At 36.8% G+C, this 24013-nt stretch overlaps 2 protein-coding genes and 1 long non-coding RNA gene across 7 annotated transcripts in view; 2 read left to right on the plus strand and 1 right to left on the minus strand.

The window, feature by feature from the left end:
- Positions 1–4371, plus strand: part of LOC103701955 (probable isoprenylcysteine alpha-carbonyl methylesterase ICMEL1) — a 38988-nt gene extending 34617 nt beyond the window's left edge. The window contains exons 12-13 of one of the 3 annotated variants that reach the window (XR_005512096.1): positions 807–988; positions 1079–1411. The gene's annotated coding sequence lies outside the window, so the exon portion shown is untranslated. Of the gene's footprint in view, positions 1–806; positions 1412–4218 lie in introns of those variants that run through there. The other 2 variants (XM_039127075.1, XM_039127074.1) reach the window with 2 other exon arrangements.
- LOC103714018 lies at positions 1399–3249 on the minus strand. Its single transcript, XR_605140.4, has 2 exons — positions 2359–3249; positions 1399–1590 (listed from the first exon to the last, which is right to left on the minus strand). It is a non-coding gene; the product is annotated as an uncharacterized LOC103714018 (long non-coding RNA).
- Positions 4372–10956: 6585 nt separating the features above from the next.
- Positions 10957–24013, plus strand: part of LOC103714019 (calpain-type cysteine protease ADL1-like) — a 32987-nt gene continuing 19930 nt past the window's right edge. For all 3 annotated transcript variants that reach the window (XR_005512099.1, XR_005512098.1, XM_039127076.1), the window contains exons 1-10: positions 10957–11133; positions 11546–11727; positions 15642–15892; positions 17319–17501; positions 17626–17761; positions 17978–18108; positions 18195–18309; positions 18389–19427; positions 19547–19657; positions 22792–22850. Coding sequence is in view for 1 of the 3 variants with exons in the window: in XM_039127076.1 (XP_038983004.1) it covers positions 11600–11727; positions 15642–15892; positions 17319–17501; positions 17626–17761; positions 17978–18108; positions 18195–18309; positions 18389–19427; positions 19547–19657; positions 22792–22850 (2153 nt within the window). In the remaining 2 variants the exon portion in view is untranslated. The remainder of the gene's footprint in view (positions 11134–11545; positions 11728–15641; positions 15893–17318; positions 17502–17625; positions 17762–17977; positions 18109–18194; positions 18310–18388; positions 19428–19546; positions 19658–22791; positions 22851–24013) is intronic.

Raw genomic sequence — 24013 nt, forward strand, 5'->3', positions numbered from 1 at the left:
TCGCACCATAATTGACTATTATGAAATCAGTTTACACCTGTAGTAGTCGATTATAGGTTGCCCCAGACCACCTAGAAAGAAATGGGCGAGCAAACTGACAGCCCCGATCACATGATTTTGCCCATGAATAGTTTTTGACTGCCTAGACTCTGTGCTGACATGGTGACATCATCAAGCTCGATAGAGAATTGTTGAGCCTAGAGCCACAACTTGCACGACACCTAGCTGGTGGCATTGAGCACCTGCTTCGGTCATACAAATCCATTTAAGCCGTTTATCTATTCCAAACCAACGGTTGGGATCTTAGATAAGTGCGAAAAGATCGGGGAATTTTTCTAGGGGTTGGTGGGCTTTGCCAATCAGACTAGTATTTTCTCACGCACTGTTCCATGGACTCGCCCATGTTTTGCTCGATATGGGATCAAGAGGATAAATGATAACAAAATAGTAGAGTCCATCATGTGGCAACAAGGTTGGAAGGTATATCCCATTGTTATTCTTGGGATATGTGGATTTGTCAACATTTGTTTTTTGCCACATGCCTACTTAATGATATCTAAATGTTTGTGTTGCTCGACCAAATAGGGTGGAGGGATAAAATAGTCCAAGAAACCATACAGAGGACTCATGAAAATGCATATGCCGAATTCATCCTTTCCATGAAACTGGCATTAAAGGTTAATCTTTTTGTGTTTTTTCATTTATCCATCCATCTGTTATTACATTTGATATGTGGTGGTGCTCCTAAAAGTAGTTTTTACTTTAAGATGGATTCGGATGCTTAATAGTTTTAAATCAAATCACAGTGCGCATGGAGGGAAGGTTAGGTGTTGATTGCCAGCTTCAGACATACAAGACTTGATGTATGTCAGTATGTGAGGTTCTTAATCCTCCACTTGGATGTGCATCTTTGATACCTTTCTGTAAGTGGAGTACAGCAAACAACTCCTGATTTAATAAGGGAAGGCACCAGCCTCCCAAGTTGAAGGTAGTGTGTTTGATTTTCCTTGAGGGGCTTCCATGAAGTTTTTGAACGCCTTGTTGATATGAGAGGTACCACGAACTTGTGGACTTCTAGGATGCAGGTCGAGAGCGGACCGCAGGATGCAACTGCAGTGTGCTTCAGTACTTTCATAGCTTTATATACTTGTAACGCCGAACGAGAGACTCAAGTTCAAGGAGGACGCACGGATGCCGATATCGAAAACTTGCAGGCGCTGGTAATTTTATAAGCCAGTGCTTGGGGTGGGTGGGTTTCAAATATGTAGTTAGGGAGCTGATGCCTACTTGTTCCTGGTTATTTGTTATTTCTATGGATGTTGCATGGCAGAATATGGCACCCATCGTGCAGAATTTCATTGGAATTGTTACTGTAACAGTAGTAAAGTTAGTTCATCATTCATTCTAGCAACACCACGACTTTATTTCAGAAAGCCCAGCCTAACATTTGGCATACATTTGAAGTATAGGAAAATAGGGAAAACTTAAACAACAGAAAAATGCTAGTCTTTGATCTGATTGGATGCTGAGCGGTCCTGCTGCTTTCTGTCATCTCTACTATTTTTTGGCTGCTGATTTGCCACCTTTAGCCTGTCCCAGAGCACAAAAATAAATAAATTATTGTAATGGCAATTGGTCGGTTTGTTTCTCTACAAAATTTTCAGCTCCTTGAAAAATTTTAAATTAATGATCATGGGCATAGTAAGAATTCAGGATACGCTGGGTAAATAACAACTTAGGCAAGGCAAGACTATAGAAATAATAGAAACGTCATCTTGTTGATATAAAGAATGATGTCATGGAAATATGAAAACTAGTTATGTCTTATTACCTTGGAGTTAAGAAAAGAGCCGAAAATGCAAAGGCAAGGCTGTGGTTGTTAGGATGGAAGGTTGTTATTTAAAGGCTTGTTTGGTTCGAAGAGAGAGAGAGAGAAGTATGGTCAACAGAAAAATAAAAAAAAAACCTCTTATTTAGTTGGAGCTTTTTTAAAGAAGAGATATGAAAAGTAGCATAGATGGGAATCTTATTTCATGAGAAAGAAAATCTATAAGGATTATGGAAAAGCTACTTTCTTATTGGTTAAAAATTGAATTTTTTTAAAAAAAATATATTCTTAAGCTATCAAAATTTATAAATAAAATTTTTTTCTTTATTAAAGATATAATAAATATTTTATATAACTAGATGCTCAACCAAGCATAAGTAGCTATTTTTTTATAGCTAACTAAACATATCAAAATTATTTTTTAAGATATCATGTTTGCAGGAATCAGTTTTTTAAAAAAATATTTCAATAAAAAAAAATTTCCGCGAACCAAACGGGTTTTAATTATTGTGTAATCATGCCCCGGCTACCTTCTTTTTGGACTCCCGAGGCTTTTGCTCGGCCTTTTTTGGGGCCAGCTTCCTAGCCTGAGCTTTGGGTGCACCAGTACTGGCTTTGGCGGGGGCAGGCTCCTTCTTGACTTTTTCCACGGGAACCTGGGAGCCTTCAAGAGGTCTCTCAGCCTTCGTGGATGCCATTCTTCCGACCACCCTCTTCTCTCAAAGAGCACAGAGATTAAAGAAGGAAGACCAGTAATTTAATTTTGGGTTGGCACAATGCAACTGCCATGGCCGTGGTACTTATAGCGCGCCCTCGTGCTGCATGGAATTAGATTCAAATCTAAGAATCAAAGAACTTTGGATTTGCATGCCATGTGGGGACGGAATAAATGACGTTTTAGGCTATTGGAAAACCTGACATGGAATCGTATGCGAAACAATAATGCAAGCCTTTATCTTCGCACAACGGGTACAACTCGATGGGTCTAATCTGTCATCGGTGACATCATTTTTGTTTTTTTTAGATTTTTTATTTTTTATTTTTTTCATAAAAGGAATCAGCAAAAGCCCGGCCTGAAAATTACTTGATTGTAGCCATCACCATAAGGGTCATACTCTGAGGGGTTTTAGTGGCCTTGTCATAAGAATATCGCCCAATTACAAACATTAGCAGATACAGCTTATTTATCTCATTCCTAACCTCCAAAAGAAATTTCTACATTACCCAAACATGGATTGGGCCAAGTCATTGCATCATCCTCTGCTTGGACAAGACCATGTTTTTATTAATGCTGATGCTAATGAAATTTAGATTATTTTTGGTGAAGGTTATAAGAGAATTACAGAGCCTCACATCAAGGAAGCAATGGGGCTTCATGTTAGGATGGCTAGGGCCTTGCAGTCTAGAGTTTCTTCAAAGCTGTGGCTCGCATAACGCACAATAAAGTTTTGGGTGGCATCTTTCTTCCCATTCAGTCAAAAACACTAATAAGTAGAAGATTATGCTAAAAAAATTTCATATCATACCTTACTAATACTGTGCTAGTATAGTACCGATATGGAGTGTGATACCAAGAAGGCAAATCTTGATTCATAGTATCTTTACGAGAGTTTACTATAGAGAAAAAAAAATGCTGGGAGACAATGACTTGAGCCTCATTATTAGAATTCCTCATCATGCATGTGATGATAAGCATCCGAGTGCCACCATAGGAAGCCTGAGAGGACTGACACAGACATGACCTGAAATATCCTTAGCCACCAACTTGTGCTCCATTTGTTCTTCGAACCTAACAAAACTTGCAAGATAAAGGTAACGTCCCGTGGTTGCAAAACATTTAGAAGAAAACTTTTTAAGTGTACCGAGGGGACTTACCATGATGATTGAGAGTGCGTTTCAAAGATCTATCATGATTCAGATGATGCTGATAGATCTCGGACTTCACAATATGGTCCAAATTCTTTTTGTAGGATAGCACGAGGAATCGCTTGATCGAATTTAAATCATTTCCCGTTTTCAATTACGTTGAGGCACGAAAAAAGCCGGTCACGCCTTGGAAGACGGTCCGGTTCGGTTTTATTATGGAGTACCCCACCTCCTCAAACTGTATCGGGCCCACAAAGGGTTCAAGTTCAGCGCAGACATCTTCTCAGGAAAAATAAATTAATTTTATTGGATTTCTTTTTCAACAATGTGTTTATTAGAGTATGGCACACTTATGATTTCCATTGTCCTACTGTTTGTCTGATTAGACTTTTTTTAAAGAAAAATTAGAAATGGCATTGTTGTTTTCCATTCTTTATCTTATATAGTTTTTAAATTTTGATATAAGGTGCCAACTTACCAAGCTTATGATATTTTTGCAAGTGACTTAGAATGGAATCCCACAGGTACATGACAAAAGGCTACTTAGCTCGTTGCCTTCGAGGAAAATGATGATGGTGACGACGATAGTTTTTAGTTTATCTAATTAAAGCCTCACTCACAGGTATCTGAGCAATTCTTCCTATAATTCAATACACAAATCAATTGGGTTTAACTTGTTGATGACCAAAGTTGCATGGATTTTATCTATGGTAGAGAGAGAGAGAGAGAGAGAGAGATTTGTCGGTGAGGAACTAGCAACATTACATGAAACATAACAGGGAGTTTGGTTTGTGCTAGCTACAATAATTGAAATTGTTGCAGAGGTTAATTACATAAAACAAGCCAAGCCTTTGAAGACGAGACGTACTGTGGCATTTCTTTTTAAGATGGGATGTAACTTGTGGATTGGAACGTAGCTTCTCGATTCCATCTTGTTTTCTATTCAACCTTGGATTTCTTTATATAATCTATTTTAGATAAATGCTAGTTTTAGCGAGACGCTCTATTTCTATAGGAAGTCTGCTTAATACTACTTCGTAGAAACATGATACAATCATGGTGAGGATTGCTTATGGTACCTTAGTTGTCATTAGCCATAATGCTTGATGAAGGATTGAAATTTGATATGCCTGCTCGGGCATCGCATTGCTGTGTGTTTCAGCTTCAGCAGTGATATTTATGCATGAGTTTGGAGAACTCCCTGACCTAGAGGCATTGTCTTTAGGCTATATGTGCCAAAGAAAGTAGTGGGTAATGGAGACCTTGTGATAACAAGGAAAGAATATTTTGATCTAGATCAGGCCTTAGTAAGCACCATGTGTGTGTGTGTGTGTGTGTGTATATATGTGGAGGGTGGTCACATGCCTAAGTCTTGTTGTCTTAGCAATTGGAGCTGCACACATCTCTTTCTCATTTATTGTCTAAATAACTCTCCTCACTTTAGGCCCACCACCTTTTAGGTTTCATGGAGGGGGATCTCCTTCCGGCCTTGGAAGCCTAATTAAAGGGGTGGTGGTTTCTATTTGGCCTTTGTTGATGGGTTGACATCACACACCATGGGACTATGGTTGAGGTTGGATCCTAGACCTTGAAGGGCATGTTTCATGTTATGTCAGCATCAGGCCAAATTAAATCAAGCCATTGGACTTTTGCTGCCTTCGCAAGCTTCATCGAATTACGTCGAGCCATAAGAATGGAGCCTGTGACCACATCCAATGAAGATAATTTTGGATAGGAATGCCACCTTAGAGTGATAACCATCTAATTGCCATTGGAATCCGGAAGCGCCTCTGTTTGCTTGGGGCATTTGGACTTTGATTGATCATATATTAATGCATTTAGTTATACTAACGTGACTTATGGCAGCATTGGAGTTGTGTTTAGTATTATTACTCTTTGGATATATGTGTGTGTGTGTGTATCTTGGTAGTATTAGGGGCATTTTGTTAAATATCAGTGCGTTTCTTCTTTCCAAGAACTTTGAGACGGTTCCTCCGGGCCAACATTGCCGGGAAAAAGAACCTTCCACTCACGGGCTGCGCATTAATGTGTGACAAAAGCAGCCAGTCAAGAAGCACTCTTAGGCTTAATTTGGTTTTTTTTTCTTTTTTTGATGATAACATTATCTCCTTACAAATCTTACCAGGGCATGAAAGCATAAGATTATGCACAACATCTACTGTGCTGGGCTCTAGACCAGTTACTAGCGGCATGGGGTAGTGTGAGCCCGTGCCGAGCTTATACAGACACAGTAGAAGAGACGGAAGAAAGGGAGAACAAGAAAGATGAATAGAGAGAGAGAGAATGGGGAGGTCGAAAAAGGCCAACGGAGAACCAGCGAAGGGTTGGAGAGCCGCCACAACAGAGGAGGCAGAGGAGAGGCTCCGCCTCCAGTTCTCTGTTTCGTTAGTAGAGGACCAGAGAAGAGCCCCTCTTCCATAGCTCCCCAGCCTCCGTCTCCTCCGCACGGCGGCTTCTTTGCTTCCATCGGCTGGCCTCTACCTTCCTCTCTCTTCCTTCCTCTTTCTCTATCTCATTTTTTTTTTGGTACACTGATGCCTCACATGACACGCGCATGAGTACAACCAACAAAGTCAGAAAAAAGAAGCTAACAAAGAGTGTAAGGAATTTCCACTTGGTTCACCCAAAGGAACCTACTAGAATGATGTGCCACAAAGGAGGCCATCCAATTAGTTGCATTGTTTGCCTCCCGATAAATATGGGTAGCCTGTAAGAAGCCACATCCCCCCGCAAGCTTCCGAATGTCGTGGAGCAAATACTGCTCGTCCGTCACAGCATGCCAACCTCGAACCCACTCGATCACCATAGTTGAGTCCTCTTCAAGATGGATGCAGGCCGCACCCATAGTATGCCTCGCATAAGAGATTTCCTCCCTTCTTCGCTCTTTCTTTTCTTTTTTCTCCTTCTCCTTCTCTTCTTTCATCGCCAATCTCATTTTCATTATCGGAACCGTCCCGATCCGTCGCCGGTACAGCTCGAGACATTCCAAACCGGATGATTTGGGACGATTCGTCGACTATGGTTACGCATAAATTATAACTTCCAATATGTTTGAAAAAAAATCTAAAAAATTAAGCTTAACATTCCTATTAGTGAATGGCCTGATGCATTTTAAGCTGGCACTTTCGTACTCCAATTATTCTTAGTGGAACTTAAGCAAAGCATCTTCTTTGCAGCAACTGCACCATTATTAACAATTTTTATCCTGAATTTATTTTTTAACATTTTTTTTATTTGCCGTGAGAATGGATCCAACACGCAAGCTTCAGGCGATTGATTGAGAAACTTAAATTTTAAATTATATAAGATGCAGTACAATGCGCCCTTGTTTGTCATGTGAGGGGATACACGTGAATCCTCAGAAAAACCTTACATGATGGTCCCATCCCACATGAAACCTTTGGGCTTAACCCATCAAAGGGACCACATCCTTTCTCTCTTTCTCTATGTCAACTTCCACCACCACCAAATTCCCAATCTTCTGTGTAAATTTGTCAACCATGCATGCACACTTTGTGTCCTTGGTGACAAATTGAAGCCAATCTTCTCCATTCGACCATTCAAAACTAGGGTTACGGCCGACAGAGTTATGCGCCCTATAAAAAGATTTGATATATGCTAAGAAACAGCTATGGACTTCTCGTGTTATTTTTGAGGTGATTATCAAGTTCATCTACTACGGACACCAAATTTCATCCTAAGATGAATGATTACTGGAGAATGGAAGTCGCTCCATGTTCATAAGAGGCGATATATGTTTATAGAGAAAGGAATAGTGCCGTGGATTGCTATGTTTCTTCTAATTTTTTGCACATTTTATTTTTTAATTTTTATAGATGTATTTATACTGGATTGATACAATAAACTTTGAGGGTGAATGAGTGAATTTTTGAGCTTGAGGCAGAAATGATGCCCGTGAAGGAAGTATGGGTGGTTGTGAAACTCTACACAACTTAATGAAAAAAACAAAAAAAAGACTTGGATTGACTGTAAGGTGTTTGTTGCTTTGTTACATCAGGAACAATGGACACGTTAGAACAGTACAATGATTAGGAGGCCACATAACGCCAGGCTTGTGGGCTTTGCAGATTCGTACCACTACTAGCTTTGTGACGTGTGACCCTAGTTTTGGCATCCACTTTGAATAATTTTCTGGACCTTAGTTTTCTCCTCTTCTTAAATTAAATAAAAAAATCATTATGTTTTGTCTGAAAAAAAATATTAAATGGTGAGAAGGTCATGAACAATATCATCAACATGGGAGGAGAGGATACATGGGAAATTGGAGATGAGATAGAAGTATGAGGAGGAAAACTTGCTGAGATATGAAACTATTCAAGCTGGCTTGGGATGTATATTCTTGCAATTTTCATCTACAAGAATGTAGCAAATGGGGTAAAGTTGCTTATTGGGTTAGTGACACTCCTTGCACTGTCCCAGGTAAGTCTTGAACAATTAACCAGGATAGGCTAAAGTAAGAAAGAGAACATATTGTATGGTAATGAATCAAAATTTGGAGTTAAAATTCCTTGTTATGTTTCGTGAAAATAGGCTTTGTCATCAGATAGTTGGACGCCATGATTGCTAGATTGGTGGCCCATTAATTAATACATCTTTCTGAAAAGTTTGATACGGAATTATTTAGATGATGTTATATGATAAACTATTAATCTATGCTACACTTAAAATGAGAGAGGAGAGTGTTAATTAGCCCCTAACTATCAAATTACTAACCAAAATACCACCCCCTTACTTTTTTTCATATCAGCACTATCAATTGCAATATCAACTCAACCAATTTCTCACCAATTTCAAAATTAAGCAAATCGAGAATACTCGAGGGTGTGAACTAGTCTAGTTGGTAAAACCACACCTTTACTGAATTTTGATAAGTTCACCCCCCCTCCCAAAAAAAAAAAGGAATACTCTATCTTAAAACCTCTCACCAATTATTACTTTTATATGGTATATATTTAATATAAATTAATTAAATTTATAATCTATTTTTAGTTTATTATTATTATTATTCTCAAACAAACATTTTGTGTGTCTAGATTGCTGACTTTACGAAAAATGGCATTACATTAATTCCATCAAATGTGCATGGGATTTTAAATTTAGGTATTATCATATAATATATTAAATGATTTAAAAATTATTTTATTTTTATTTCTATGTGTTAAAAACTATCTAACAACTTTTTTTCTCTATTTAATATACATTCTTGATCGATTATGTACCATAAAAAACATCGTCTATGAACAACATTTATGATAAACATATTAATATATAGGTTGGCTTGAATCTCATAAGGTTATATTAAATTATTATAGGGCAATGCTTTGAATCATATCTCCTCCAATTTCTAAATTTTGAGGGACATATGTCAACAATAGAAGCTATTTCAATCTAGTTGGCATGCGCATAAGAGTAGCATTATCAAATCATGATATGGGTAGCATTTAACCTTTGCCCTTAAAAAATGATGACTTTCAGTGTTCTTTCTCTTTCCTTTATCTTCTCTCTCTCTCTCTCTCTCTCTCTCTCTCTCTTTATGGGAAGATTATAATTTTTATATTTTTTGGTTGTTTACTTTCTGGCCTTTATTTTTCTGGGAGAGTAATTCGGCTCTATTCTCTGGCTAGATACGCTTAAGTTGGCATTCAATCACAATATCTTCTCTAAGCAACAGAAACTCAAGTTTTCGCTATCCTTGTTAAGCTATTGCATGGGCTTTGAGATGAAAGCGATGCGACGACAGAGAGAAACGGGAGTTTAAACTTGTTATGAATTCAGAAAGAATGGCATCTCAAGCTCTTCTCCACGTATTTGCATTAACGAGGATAACGTTCTTTTGAACATCTAGAATTCAAAACTCCTCCCTCTCGATCACTGCCATGCTCTCGTGAGATCTCACTCCTAGCCCTGAAAGGAAATCCCTTCCAGGCCAACTTCTACTACATGGTCCACTCCACTGTCTTCATAGAGACCCAAGCTTTACAACATCATCTTTGTTGAGACTTCTCATGGTCCAACCCGTCGTCTTTATTGATCTGATTGCGAGAATATTGTGACATGCATCATTCGAGCCCAGAAAGTTGAGTCCTTGGCATCGTCCTCCTCTTCCACCTTTGAGCTCTTTTTTCTTGCACCCACATTATCAACACCCCCTCTCATCCAGAAAAGATCACGTGTATCGGGAGACAAACCGAGCTGCATATTGGATTGCCTCCTTTGTCGCTCGGCATTTCGGAGATCTTTTCTGGACTAAGGCAGATGCCCTCCCTTCTGTCTTGTATCGATCATGTTCTATCTATTGACTTGGCTTGCTGTACTCACATAAGAGGTATATAATATGCTGTTTTTATCAAAAAAAAAAAAAAACCATGCCATGGTTTATTAGGTATATAAGAACTTGAGTTTCCATTATTAGATGACCTAAATGACATCCAGTAGTAGAAAGGAAAAGGACATCAAGTGGAATGCAACATTAAAATCAAAGAGACAAGCATCCTGATTTTTTATTCATCCTTCTTCGTGACTTAAGTTATCCACTAAATGACTTGCCATATTACATGATCCTTTATTTCTTTTATATATTGATTTTTGAAAATATCTTAAAACACAAGTAAAAACTAATACAAATTTCAAGACACATGCAACAAAACACATTCTTGAACTTAATTACTAATTATTCAATATCCAATAAAAAATAATTTGGCCGAAAGTTTACTTCATGATTCATACTAAAATATGAACGAGGTATACAAGGTTGTCTGGATTGGACTGGCACAAAATGATCGGTCCCATATTTTCTATTTATGCTTAATTCAAGTGTCATCACATCTTAATTATAAATATTACATCTCTCAATATTGAACTTGCAAGCTCTCCCATAAATATGGACGTAGAAGTTGTCACGTACTCATCAACATGATTTGATCGTGCTATATTTCATTAATATAGTTATATATATTAACTATTTTCATGGAAGTTTTTACCAAATAACTATTTAGTTATGTTTATATATTTTCAACCAAATCCAGTTCTTTACATATCCAGCCACATGTACATGCGTGCATGTATGCATGTATGCATGTAGGTGGGTAGGTAGAGGAAGATTAAGCTAAAAGCTAGGGGAGGAGCAACATAACATGGAATTTTCGGGGGGCTTAAACTAATAAGCAGTTACCAAATTCAGACAACCTTCTTTGGTTTCTTTTTCCCATCACTGCCCCAAGCATAGTAAGTTGACAAACGTCACCTTGCCTTCCCACTGACCCCGACCCCGCCTCGCCCCGCCTCCATCTTTCTCTTTCTCAATTCCGAGGGTTTTCTCGCCGCGAGAAACTCCTCTCCTTGTCTTTCTTGATTTCTAGGGTTTGCGAGGAGAGGAATCGCGCCCCAAGAGCAACAAGGTACGGTCTTCTCACCTCCCCTTTCTCCTTCCGTCTCTGACTCCGAGCCCCATTCTAGGGTTTCTGGGATCGATCAAGATTTCTGCCGCCCCTTTTGCTATCCGAGCTTCTTTTTTCTATGCCTCTCTTCTCGTAGGGCTTCGGGAGGGCGATTTCTTGAAATTTCTTGGACTCGTCTCTTCCATTCCTCGGCATAGTTTTCTCGAGGAAATGCTGGTTCTTGGGAGCTCTGAATGGAATAAATAACAGTTTTTAGTCTTTTCTAGCTTTGGATTTCTGTGCATCTGGAGCAAATCGGTGCATGGTAGAGTTAGGGTTGCTGATATGGGTATTATGAGGTTTTAGGTGGTTTAATTTGCTCGATATTTCTGTAAAAATGAATCTTTTTTCTGTTTGTCTTGCTTTCTTGCAGATTTTTATTGTTATTTCCATGGTTTGATCTGATAACGGGCGGGGGGAAGGGGGTATGGAAGGGGACGAGCATCATCAGGTTGTTCTGGCATGCGGTGTCTGCGGGGCTCTTTTCTCCGTCCTAAGCCCTCTCAGTGTTCGCATCCTCTGGGCTGTGAATTGGCGGCCTTGGAGAATATATAGGTATTATTTGTATACGTCAGTTGTACCTTCTCGTGCTATTTTTGTTCTGCACCGTTATTATCATGGGTAGGGTTTATATATCATTTTGCAACTATAGTCAAGCATTAAATGAATAGCTAGACTTATAATTGTAAGTACCATCATTCTTGGTTACCTTAATATATAACCCAGCGGGCAAACATTTTTTTTTTTTTTAAGATTTACTTCTATAAATATTTTCATGCTGTCTGATGACCGTGACACTGGCTGAATTTATAACCATATTCCAAATTTTAGAAGTCAGCTCCATGACTTCCTATTCATTAGTCCAATTAAGGCCCATGTCCGCATCCAACTCCAGTGTCTTCATCATATATCTCCTCATGGTCTTTTCGAGTTGTCATTCTGCTTGCTCTCAGAATTGTTCCTTGCACACATCAATGTATGCCCCTAAGTAATGATTCTCTATGTCTTCAATGTTGCCGGATGATTTTCCCTAGATGCTGCATATCTATTGCAAATCATTTTGAAAGGCCTCTAGCCATTGTTTTTTGCATTATTATAACAATTACATCTAGCAGGTGATCAATTTAATAACGATTTATGATAGGGTCGATGGTATGAATGTTGAGACCGAGTCGTAAATTATAGAGGGGGCCAGATCACATTAGATCATGAATTGGATCGTACGTCCATGGATTTTTTTTCCTAACTTCTTTCAGAAATTCCGAAATATAAAAGAAATGTGAAATTGAAAAATACGAGTCAGCTATAAAACAGATGAATGGGTAATGAAAGCATACATAATCATTAGTAACAAGTAATTTAATAACCACATGGTCAGAAATTGTGAAAAATGGACATACACAAGATTTAATTTGTAAATAACATAATCATTAGATCATTCAATCCAAAGGAATGTATAATCCATTATATGGATCTAACTCTTGTGATCCTAAACTGATCCTGATCGAAGATGCGATCTGGATTGTTTAGGACTATTTTGATTTAGATGGTAAGGTCTGGATGGTGAACTGTAAGATATTAACAACAATGATTGGGTGTTTATGTTAATTGTAATTATGCAGAAGTCTTCCATCTATTAGAGGATGACATTTGATATATGTTATTATCCATTTTTTTATTAGCTGAATTCCCTGTTGGCAAGCTTCACTCATTTGTTGCATACGCGAATCTAGTGTCAAGAATACATAATTAAGAAATGCAGGAAAAGATTATCAAACTTACCATAAAAACAACAAACAACCATCTCACTGTGTATTCTGGCAGGTTTGACAATCTTATTTTGCCATCCTTTGTGTACAAATGTCTATATATTAATGCACTTCTTTTTTCAATTCCTTTTGCATCATCCAACATGAGAATCGTATCCAACACATCTTTGTGGAACTCTTGAGATAGCACCCTCTGATTTGAATGTATGAACTGATGGTCAAGGAGATTGATGAAAACCACGTGTTGTTTCGTTTCCACCTAATTTACAGAACATATTTCTTTCTTCACCCGTGTAGACTTCTTTAGGCTTTCTTTAGGGTAAGTACATTCTTCACATCCACCCAGTGCGATCATTTTGCTTATCTATAGCTGTCATGGCAGCGATCTCACATCTTGAATTGAGGGACATTAAATATAAGGTACTGAAGTATTCCAACTTTTAATCCTGTGTATTTTTGTTAGCAGCTAGTTTGGTTTAAAATCTCACACAATCTTGTTTGGCTGCTATCTACTCTAAAATGCGTATTTCTTCTAGGTCCCCTTCATATTTTACCTTTTGACAAGAGATATGAGTTTCTGCATGTAATTGTTGTGAATGCTTCCCGTTCCCATTTGTTGTTTCCTTCCAGGTTTTTTAGGAATAAGTTCAGACATTGGCTTAGTATATGTAAAATAAAGAATATGATAACCGGCTATGATATAAATTCAAAGAATGAGGTATGAAGTTTCCTGACTAAACAAGAAGTTCACATCCCCTTTATCAATAGAAACTTCGATATCTTTAGAATAACAAACCTAAGTATGTTATGGAAGTTGAGAAGGTTCTTGCTTCTTTTCTGGCAAGCCCTTACTTGGTTTATGGCTAGAATACTAACAAGTAACTAGTGTGAATACCTAGTTGGCTTGCCAATGGATATTGTAAAAGGAATTTATCACCTTGCTAAAGAATAGACGACCGAACTAGAAACAAGATGATATCTGCCTTTGCAAAATGTTTACAAGTTGAAATTACAACACTTCTGATCTTTCCGAGCATGAGAGCATCACCTTTATATGCATTTTGAACTAGAATCCAGCTGTTTCATCTATGACCACACTATTGCTCTTTGGAGATTTTTTCCTTTTTTTATATAAAAAAAGGGCCATGAGAGAAATTTTAGAAAGAGAGAGTGAGAATTTGTTGTTCACTTTAGGCATGAAAAAATAGTAATGGGAAGTGGCGAGAAAAATTTGAGAATGAAATTTTTTTGGAGTTACCTGTTGGGAAATCTTATATTGCCACTCTTATCGTGATCATGCACATGTTCTGTGCCCATGGCTCTGTAAAGAAGGAACATTATTTATAAAAAAGGAACATTATTTTTAAAATGGCAGAAGTGAGTATTTTATTAAAGAAAATTCAGGGTTGTATTTACGGAATTTCGTTCCCCCCCCAAAATTCCATCTCGAAAAATTTATTTTTTGATAAGGGGCAGACCCATATTCCAATGATTCTTAGTGCATGAAAGAGACTCCTTGTCCAGTTCAAGTAAGACGGGTGAATAGACTTCATAATTCTTAGGCCATATACAAGAATAAATACTCTTGTCTTTTAGGCTTATATTTTTTTAGAGTAGCTTTTCAATGTTTTAATCATAATATGATGATGATGATGATGACTTTTTCCAATAATTTCTGGGTTGATGTTGGGATGTAAATACTGTCAATTTAGAATCTAATTTCTTCTATTTAAGGTCCTCATTTTTGTATCTAGATTAGTTACTTTTGTAAATTTTTGAATTATATCTATTTTTTCAATATTCTTTATCTGGAATATGATGAATAAAGCCTGTAATTTATTGGTATATGGAATATATTATCAGATAGTCAAGGTTTGCTGATTATTTTTTGTATATAATATTACTATCAAAAATCTTTTTGGTGTTTCTTAAACATAGTTTTTTTATTCAAGTTAAAACGAGATCCTTGCATTTATCGGTTTCTGGAAATGGCTGTATTAATGGATATGATCCATCCCCTGTTCCTAGACTCCATGTCCAAAGGGTCTTAGAGGGTTGCTTCCAAGCTGTATTAGCCAAGTTAGTGTAAAACCAATTTGGTAGATTCTCTACTTGCTGATTGGTTATCCAAGTTATTTGCAGGCGCTGCTCTTGCTTGTAAGTACCTTGATTAGGAATTTGGCCAATTTGCACTGGCTAAATGCCAGGTTTATTGGTGGTTGTACAATGTACTGAAAAGTCTTTGAATCATACATTGATTCATAAAGTGAACGCCAAATATATAGGTGGTTATACAATTCTGAAAAGTCGTCAAATTATATATTGATTCATAAAGTGAATGCCGGATGCTCTAGGCTAAGTCAAATGTGCATTGTTACTGTTATCATCCCTATGTTTCCATATGTCATTCCTTGATAGTTATATCATTTTTAAATTATCGATTTGATTTGAAAACTAATAATTATGCTAAATGTTATTTATCTGCGTGTCTGTGAAATCTGTGGCATTTAAATTAATGTTTGGCTTTGCCTTTTAGGCAAAATTAACTCAGACTTTAGGGTGGTTCTTATCAGTTTTCAGCTCGTGACATGTATTTATCTATATGGTGATTACATAGTAGACAGTCTGCAGCTATTGCTTGTCAGATTTGGATTTTATCTATTTATTTGTTTTTTTTAAATAAAGTTCTTTAATCCTCAGTTGGATATATGCAAGAAAATGGCCGGAAATTATCCAAGGTCCACAATTAAGTGCAATATGCAGTTCTCTATCTCTGTTTGCATGGGCGATTGTTCTCTCTCCCATCGCAGTGGTGATAGTATGGGGAAGTATACTTATTGCACTTTTGAGTCGGAATATAATTGGATTGGCTGTGATAATGGCCGGCACAGCTCTTTTGTTGGCCTTCTATTCTATCATGCTTTGGTGGAGGACACAATGGCAAAGCTCAAGTACGTATATCTTTACTTTCTTTTTAGATGTTGCATTTAAGTTTCCAGTACTTTAATAGTGCTGATTTTGTAGGAATTGGGATTGTTTTCCTTCTTTTGCACCTGTAGAATGTCTTAAAATTTGACATGCTACTCTAGTTCAAGCATTGTAAAATCTACTTTTGTACAATTTTCTTCTAGTTTAACTAAAAAATTACTGAGGGTAAATATTCTTGCTGTCTGCTTCTTCAGTCATGTGATTGCTTTTCATGCATTTATTATTATTATTGTTATTTTTTTAATTCATTCATTGGTGCATATTCTGTTTACTTGATTCTTGCCTATAATCTGCAGTTCTGCACTGTTATTTTCTTGTCTCAATGCATTATGCTTTCTGTGGTTTGAATGGAGCACGAGCTTTTAACCTTCTATGGATGCCATCATAATTACTATGGGCAACTGAATGACTGTGGATGCGTGTCTATTGTTTATATAAGACAATGCCAAGACATAAAGTGACATGCTGAATTCTAGAGTGCGCATATGATTGCCACAACATCATCTATACCCTATACCTATGGTCTATAATACTACATGATAATAGCAATAGGAAAAAGTATAAATAGATGAAACTTTATAATATCTTTACAACATGGATTTTAATCATAAAATCAGCACGATAATATTTGTGTGAAGTAATGGCAAGCAGAATAGAGAGGCATATTTGCTAATAAACGTTCTGATTATGCCCATGGTTGTATAATCAGCTATATTTTATGTACTACTTGCGCACAATATATGTCCCTAAGATATGCTAATGTGCAAGATTGTATACAGAACTTAATGTTCATTAGCAAGGCACTGCTTTCATTCTGCTGAACACTAATAGCGGAACCTATAAGATGATATTTTTAAGCTTGTTAGCTTGATGAATATCAGTCACAATATCTTGTCTACAGCGTTCATGTCTAAGATATGAGGTCTTGGATAAGTTCCTTTCTAGAGACATTTAATAAAGGGATATAAATATATTGATGATGGCATAAATGTTGAGCTTCTTGTTGAGGCTTGAGATGTCTTTTAGTTATGAAGATTCTCCTTTTTCTCGTTGAAGAACAACACACTTTGTTGATTGACCTATTGCTGTGCGGGTGCATAACATGAAAATTAGTTGACTTTTCACAAGTAAGTGATTATGCTATTGCTGCATTTTATTCGTAAGTAGGTTTGCTCCGTCAAAGGGTATGCATGACTTGCAAACAAGAAAAAAAGCATTTTAGATTAGCACATATTATCTAAATATCTGTCAAACTTTTCGGTCTACTTCTCTTCATGGTCTTTCAATCATCACAGTGCTTTTAGCTACAGCTTAAGTGATGAAGCATTTAAATCAGTATAAACAACTAGAGGTACAGGGTATCACTAGTTATTGGTTTTCTTTTTGCAGGGGCAGTCGCTTATCTTCTTCTCCTAGCTGTAGCTCTACTCTGCGCATACGAACTTTGTGCTGTTTATGTGACAGCTGGCGCAAGCGCCTCCGAGCGATATTCACCATCTGGATTTTTCTTTGGCGTGTCTGCTATAGCACTAGCAATCAACATGTTATTCATCTGCAGAATGGTCTTCAATGGTAATTATGATTTATCCTTCTGTTGTTCTGTGAGATCCTTAACTTTCTTCTTTTTTTGTATATAAAAGTATAAATAATCTTGAAACAGGTATTGCCTAATGTTTTATAAATTCTTATGTATTAGGAACTGGATTTGATATGGATGAATATGTGCGAAGGTCGTACAAATTTGCATATTCTGATTGTATTGAAGTGGGTCCTGTTGCTCGCTTACCTGACCCACCAGATCCGAATGAGTTGTACATGCGGAAATCCAGTAGGCAAGTCCAAGCTATACATTCTTCTACTCATTCATGATATTTTGTTTACGAAGGGATGAACATAATATAAACCAGTGTGGAACTCTAGTTTTATCATTGAACTTCTCAATGTATTCTCTCATGTTGGCTGTTTCATGATACATGATGGCTTACCATCTTATTCTTTGGTATTCTGTTGTATTTTTTTGCCATTCTGATATTGTATTTGTACCATAGGGCTTTACATCTAGGACTCCTCTATGTTGGTTCACTGCTCGTACTTCTTGCGTACTCCATCTTATATGGTTTGACAGCTAAAGAAGCACATTGGTTGGGGGCAATAACTTCAGCTGCTGTTATTGTTCTAGGTAGTTTTTTTGTCACCTTTAAATATAAAAATATTACTACCGGTGAATTTCTTTTTGAAGCTGCTTATCTGTTTCACTTGTCACAGACTGGAATGTAGGAGCATGCTTGTTTGGATTTGAGCTACTCAAAAGTCGGGTGGTGGCATTGTTTGTTGCTGGAATGTCCAGGATTTTTCTTATCTGCTTTGGAGTGCATTACTGGTATGCATTTATCTGTTCACTTATATTTAACATATTTGGTTGTACATAATTATTTTTTGATCCTGGTACCATCTTTTAGGTACTTGGGACATTGCATAAGTTATGCTTTTGTAGCATCAGTGTTATTGGCTGCTGCTGTTTCTCGTCGTCTATCTGTCTCTAACCCCCTGGTTGCAAGAAGAGATGCTTTAAGAAGCACTGTAATACGTCTGCGAGAAGGATTCAGGAGGAAAGGACAAAGTAGTTCTTCAAGCTCTTCGGAAGGTTGTGGATCCAGTGTGAAACGTAGTAGCAGTAGTGTTGAAGCAGGTCAACATGGTAATTCTATTGAGGCTATCTGCAGAAGTAACTCACATTGTGTTAGTGATGGTAGTAATTGGAATAATTTGCTTCTTGGTCGCTCTTATAGCTGCCAAGAAGGTGTAAGTTGTGATAAGAATGTAGACAGCAGGGGGGCAAGTTTAGCGTTACGTAGCAATTCGTGCCGATCCGTTGTTCAGGATTCTGAAGTCATTACAGCATCTGCTGATAGACATTTTGATCACAACAATTCACTTGTTGTTTGCTCTGGCAGTGGATTGGAGAGCCAAGGCTGTGAATCAAGCAGATCGGGTGCTACTTCAACAAACCAGCAAGCATTGGATTTGAATTTAGCTCTGGTTTTCCAGGACAGATTAAATGATCTAAGGATCACATCTATGTTGAAAAGGAAAGCAGGACAAGGAGATAGTGAGTTAATTAGTCTGCTGCAAGATAAAGGGCTGGATCCAAATTTTGCATTCATGTTGAAGGAGAAGGGCTTGGATCCTAGAATTTTAGCGTTATTGCAGAGAAGTAGTTTAGATGCAGATAGAGATCATCAAGAGCCTACAGATGTTGCTGTCACTGATTCAGATAGAATGGATACTACTGTCCTGAATCAAGTATCTTTATCAGAAGAACTTAGGCGCCAGGGCTTGGAAAAATGGCTTGACCTTTCTAGGCTTATATTGCATCAAATTGCCGGTACCCCAGAGCGTGCCTGGATCCTTTTTACTTTTGTTTTCATCATAGAAACAGTAATTATGGTAGTTTGTCACCCAAAGCCTGTTAAAGTTATAAATGCCACACATGAGCAGGTAAATAGATCCTCTGATCCTTTGAACAAAAGATAAAAGGATTTTTTTTTTTTTTTACTTTTGACATTAGTGTGGAATAGACATTGTGTTAAATATTGAACATTTACTCTGATCTGCAGTTTGAATTTGGTTTCTCTATTCTGCTTCTGTCCCCTGTTGTCTGTTCCATCATGGCGTTTCTCTGGTCCCTTCGCGCAGAAGAAATGGTGATGACTTCCAGTACTCGCAAGGTGAATTGATTGAATTTTTATATTGTTATTTCAGATGCTATTTCATGTGGGAATTGGTCCATCTTATATCGGAAATGTCGTTATTTTCTTTTTCCTGATAACATGATAAGCTGGAATTAGCAGAGAGATTAATCTTTTCATGCTGGATTTGGTCTTTTTGTTTGTATTTTGAGTTCAATTCCTATTGGAGTATAATTTGTTTCTATTTTCTAAGTGGTACTTTTCATTTGGATATAAGAAGCTAACTTTGCCGGTTGATGTGGATACATGAATCCTTATGGTCGTTGAACTGAACTTGCTAACTTGTTATGAGAAAAAGGAAAAAAAAGCAAAATATGAACTTATTTTTGAAGGCAAACATCTTATAGTAAACTAATATTAACGTGAAGGTTTCAGATTGCAATTGCATTTTAATGTTTTGTGGGAAATGTGATCATCCACCTTTTGTCATTGACAATGAAGTTTATGACATTATATGTGATGTAATCTCAACGTATCACTTTCTATGTATATATGTTTTAACTTATAAGTTATATTCTTTAGCCTTCGTAAAATTATTTATATACCAAATCAACAAATATTCGTCTCTTCATATAAATAATATATGAACATTCCAATTGCCTCGTGCTGTTGGTGCAGCCATGATCATTTTATCATTCTATTTTTCCAAGCAATTGCAACATGCAATTTGTGTCCTCATTCTTTTATTTTTGTTAATGTAAAGAAATGTGGGGTTCATTTGGTTTCTCACTTGTAATTTTCAGTTTTGGTTTCTTTGAAAAGTTCTGTATATCGATATCTTTTTGCTAAATGCTGTAATGACTAATGACGGAATAGAAAAAGCCCAAGAACTATCCTGAAATTGCATATAGACTTCAGCTACATGCTTCATTATTCTTTGAGACTGCATATTCCTTTCCTCTTAAATAAGAAATTTAAAACAATTTTAATTTTAGATATCAGGACTCCAGCATTAGTGAGATTGTTGTTTCTTATAAAGTTGATATTAGCATGCATTTCAGCTGTATTGACTGATGAAAATAAGAACATTTTGTCTGAGAGGGCGAACCAAGTATGGAGCAAAACACCTTCCTTAAGGGAACCAACATTGCGATATAGTTGGATTTACAGGAAAGTCTTTTACAAGCTTATACTGTAACCCTCCCTTCCCTGCCTAAGCGCAGGAATATGCTATCTTGTTGGCCTCCCTCTTAAGCAAAAGGGACTACCTTAATTGGTGTTATTCCTCATTTTATTATAATTTATAAGAGAACAGAAGTTTCTGTGGTACACCTTCATGTGGTCAAATTTTAGCTTAACAAAAGAGCCACGCATATATAGGATTTTACAACTATATTAGTAATGGGAATATTTAAAGCTTGTAAATTGAAGTCAGTAAGAAGCAAATGTTTAATAAGAGGATCAACTACAATGGTGATCCTAAGCATCATTTATGGAATTCCTTTCTATTTTGTGTAAGAGGGAATAAGGATAAATGCAGAAATAGACCTCAGTTGTCATGGATAGTTCAAGTGTGTTAACTGCCAGAATTACCTCCGATAGGCCAAATAAATTTTCCCACTTCCTAGTTCTTCTACCAAGTACAGAGTTGAGAACAAACTAGCACAGCTGAGAACTGGGACAGCGAATAATTATGTATGATGTCAGTCTTTTATCATGTGAAGACTTGGCACAACTGTATGCAATTGCTTCCAAGCTACACAAAACCTAAAGTATCTTGTTTTCCTAATATAATCCATTTTGATAGCCCTTTATCGATGAATAAATGTTTTTGCACTTCAATATATATATGAAGACATTGTGCACTTGGTATCCTCTTAATTATACGCTATTGTTTTTGATGAGATGCCCTACATGGAACATTGAGCTGAATTTAACCAGCACTTTATACACACACACACACATATACGCCAAGTACATAGAGTTGAGAAAAAACTAGCATAGCTGAGAACTGGGACAGCAAATAATTATGTATGATGCCAGTCTTTTTATGATTTGAAGACTTGGCACAACTGTATGCAATTGCTTCGAAGCTACACAAAACCCAAAGTATCTTGTTTTCCTGATATAGTCCATTTTGGATAGCTCTATATTGATGAATGAATGTTTTTGCACTTCAATTTATATATGAAGACATTGTGCACTTGGTATCCTCTTAATTACATATTATTGTTCTTGATGGGATGCCCCACATGGAACATGTAGCTGAATTTAACCGGCACTGTATATATATACACATATATATATACATATATACATATATATACACACACACACACACACATATACACATACATATACACATACATATACATATACACATACACATACATATACGTATACATATACACACATATACATATACATATACATATACGTACACACACACACACATATCTAGATACATACATAGATACACAAACACACACATCTAGATACATACATAGATACATACACACATACATGTACATACATACATGCATATAGTCTTAGGTAGCTATACGTGAAGGTTATTTCATTTGCCAACATAGTTGACTGGGGACCAAGGTCAGCAATCTTAGTACTTTGTACCATGCCGGTATGTTACTAGTTCGGTATAGTACGGTCAGTACGTATGTAGGCTTTCTGTATCAGGATAACTCCCGATCCCTTTTTGCCACTTTTTATCACGGTATCATCCGTACGCACCTTCATTTTGGATGTACTGGGTGGTACATTATGTTTTAGCTCAGTTTAGGTTGGTACGGGCTAGTTCAGATCCTGTATCGACCTGAACGGTATTTTTGTGCCAGTTTTGGCCTGGTAAGAACCGGTTCAGGATGTGCTGCAAACATTGCTTGGGACTGTCAAGCCAGCTTGCCGAACTTTGTGTTAGCTGTTACAAGTTCAAACCAGAATAATCACAGGTGCCATAATGTCTCAAGAATAGAACTAGATTAATTCTCTTTGCAATGTTTCATGTCCTAACCCCTGCTACTGAATATTTGTTTCTTCTATTCCTGCTTTGACTTTGTGGAATCAAATATATGCATATTTCTTTTACAGTTGTCTGTTTTTTTTGTCTTGTCTGTTATTTTGTTATGGCTGTTTCTGACTTGGTTTTATATCTTCAGTATGGTTTTATTGCTTGGCTTTTGAGTACCTGTGTTGGTCTTCTTCTCTCTTTCTTAAGGTATGCATATTTTATTTCTTCTAATCACAGTTCTCTATTGATTCTTTAATTTTTCCACAAGCCTGATGGTTAATCTCGTTATGCATTAAATGCACTGTTTTAAATGTAAACCGAATATATTTAGTCATATTTGGTTTGCAGAGGATCCTTCAATGCTATCTCATGATTGTGTTACTTACTTTTGAGTAGATTCAGCATTGTTTCAATTATGCTTTTAGCTTTATGAAGTATGGACTATGGCCTACTTGTGCTTGCAAATGATTATGATCATCTACTTATTTAAGAATCACTTAGGAAGATATGATTTACAAAAAGAGGAAGAAGAACAAAAAGCCAAAATAATAAAACACAAGGAAAGATGGATTGAGGTTACCAAGTTTATAGCTTTAGGCTGACATGAATGGATTGAGTAGTTATTCAACTTCTAATGCTGGAAATGTCATTTCTAGGGGTGATTCTGCTTATCCAGTATGTACTAGCATCACCATCTCCTTTTATTTTGCGCCATCATCAAGCGAAGAATGGGTAGTGTAGATGAATGATGAATAATAGGGAATCACGTAGAAACATAAGGAGTCTGCACCAACATAGTGCTGCATGCAGCATGTGATACGAAACAAACCTCATCTCTATTTATTATCACATTTATACAATACCACTTCTAATATATCCGTTCCATATTTATATGCCAGTGCACATAGTATGGAAGTGTAACCAACATAGAATTTAAAACTACTGATGCAAGGCTGTGTTACTAGTTGTCTATCCTGATTAATAGTTAATTCTCATGCTGATGCTGTAAATATGTCTGCAGTTGGAGCTGCAGTTTGTTTTTGTTATTTATTTGTCTTTTGTGTGTGGGGTGGGGAATGATATTTATAGCCATTCTTTCATGTTTTCTTGAATATTTGTGCTCCTTCCACCCTCAATTCTATTTAATTCAGGGGTTCTTTCTGTGTCTGGGATTCACTTTGTTTTGAGCCTTTGCATACAAATTAGTGACTTTGAAGAAGTTAATTGTGATTTACTTGCTCAGTTGGATTTAGTGGCATCTCATTAATTTAGTAATAATCTGTTCGGATCTTAATGTAAATTCTTGGTTTTGTATGGAATGTTTGCTTGCGTTTGATTGTGTTCATTAAGCTTGTAAGGCAGAGTTTGTA

The sequence above is a fragment of the Phoenix dactylifera genome, chromosome 6 (assembly GCF_009389715.1).
Source record: "Phoenix dactylifera cultivar Barhee BC4 chromosome 6, palm_55x_up_171113_PBpolish2nd_filt_p, whole genome shotgun sequence".
Taxonomy (NCBI): domain Eukaryota; kingdom Viridiplantae; phylum Streptophyta; class Magnoliopsida; order Arecales; family Arecaceae; genus Phoenix; species Phoenix dactylifera.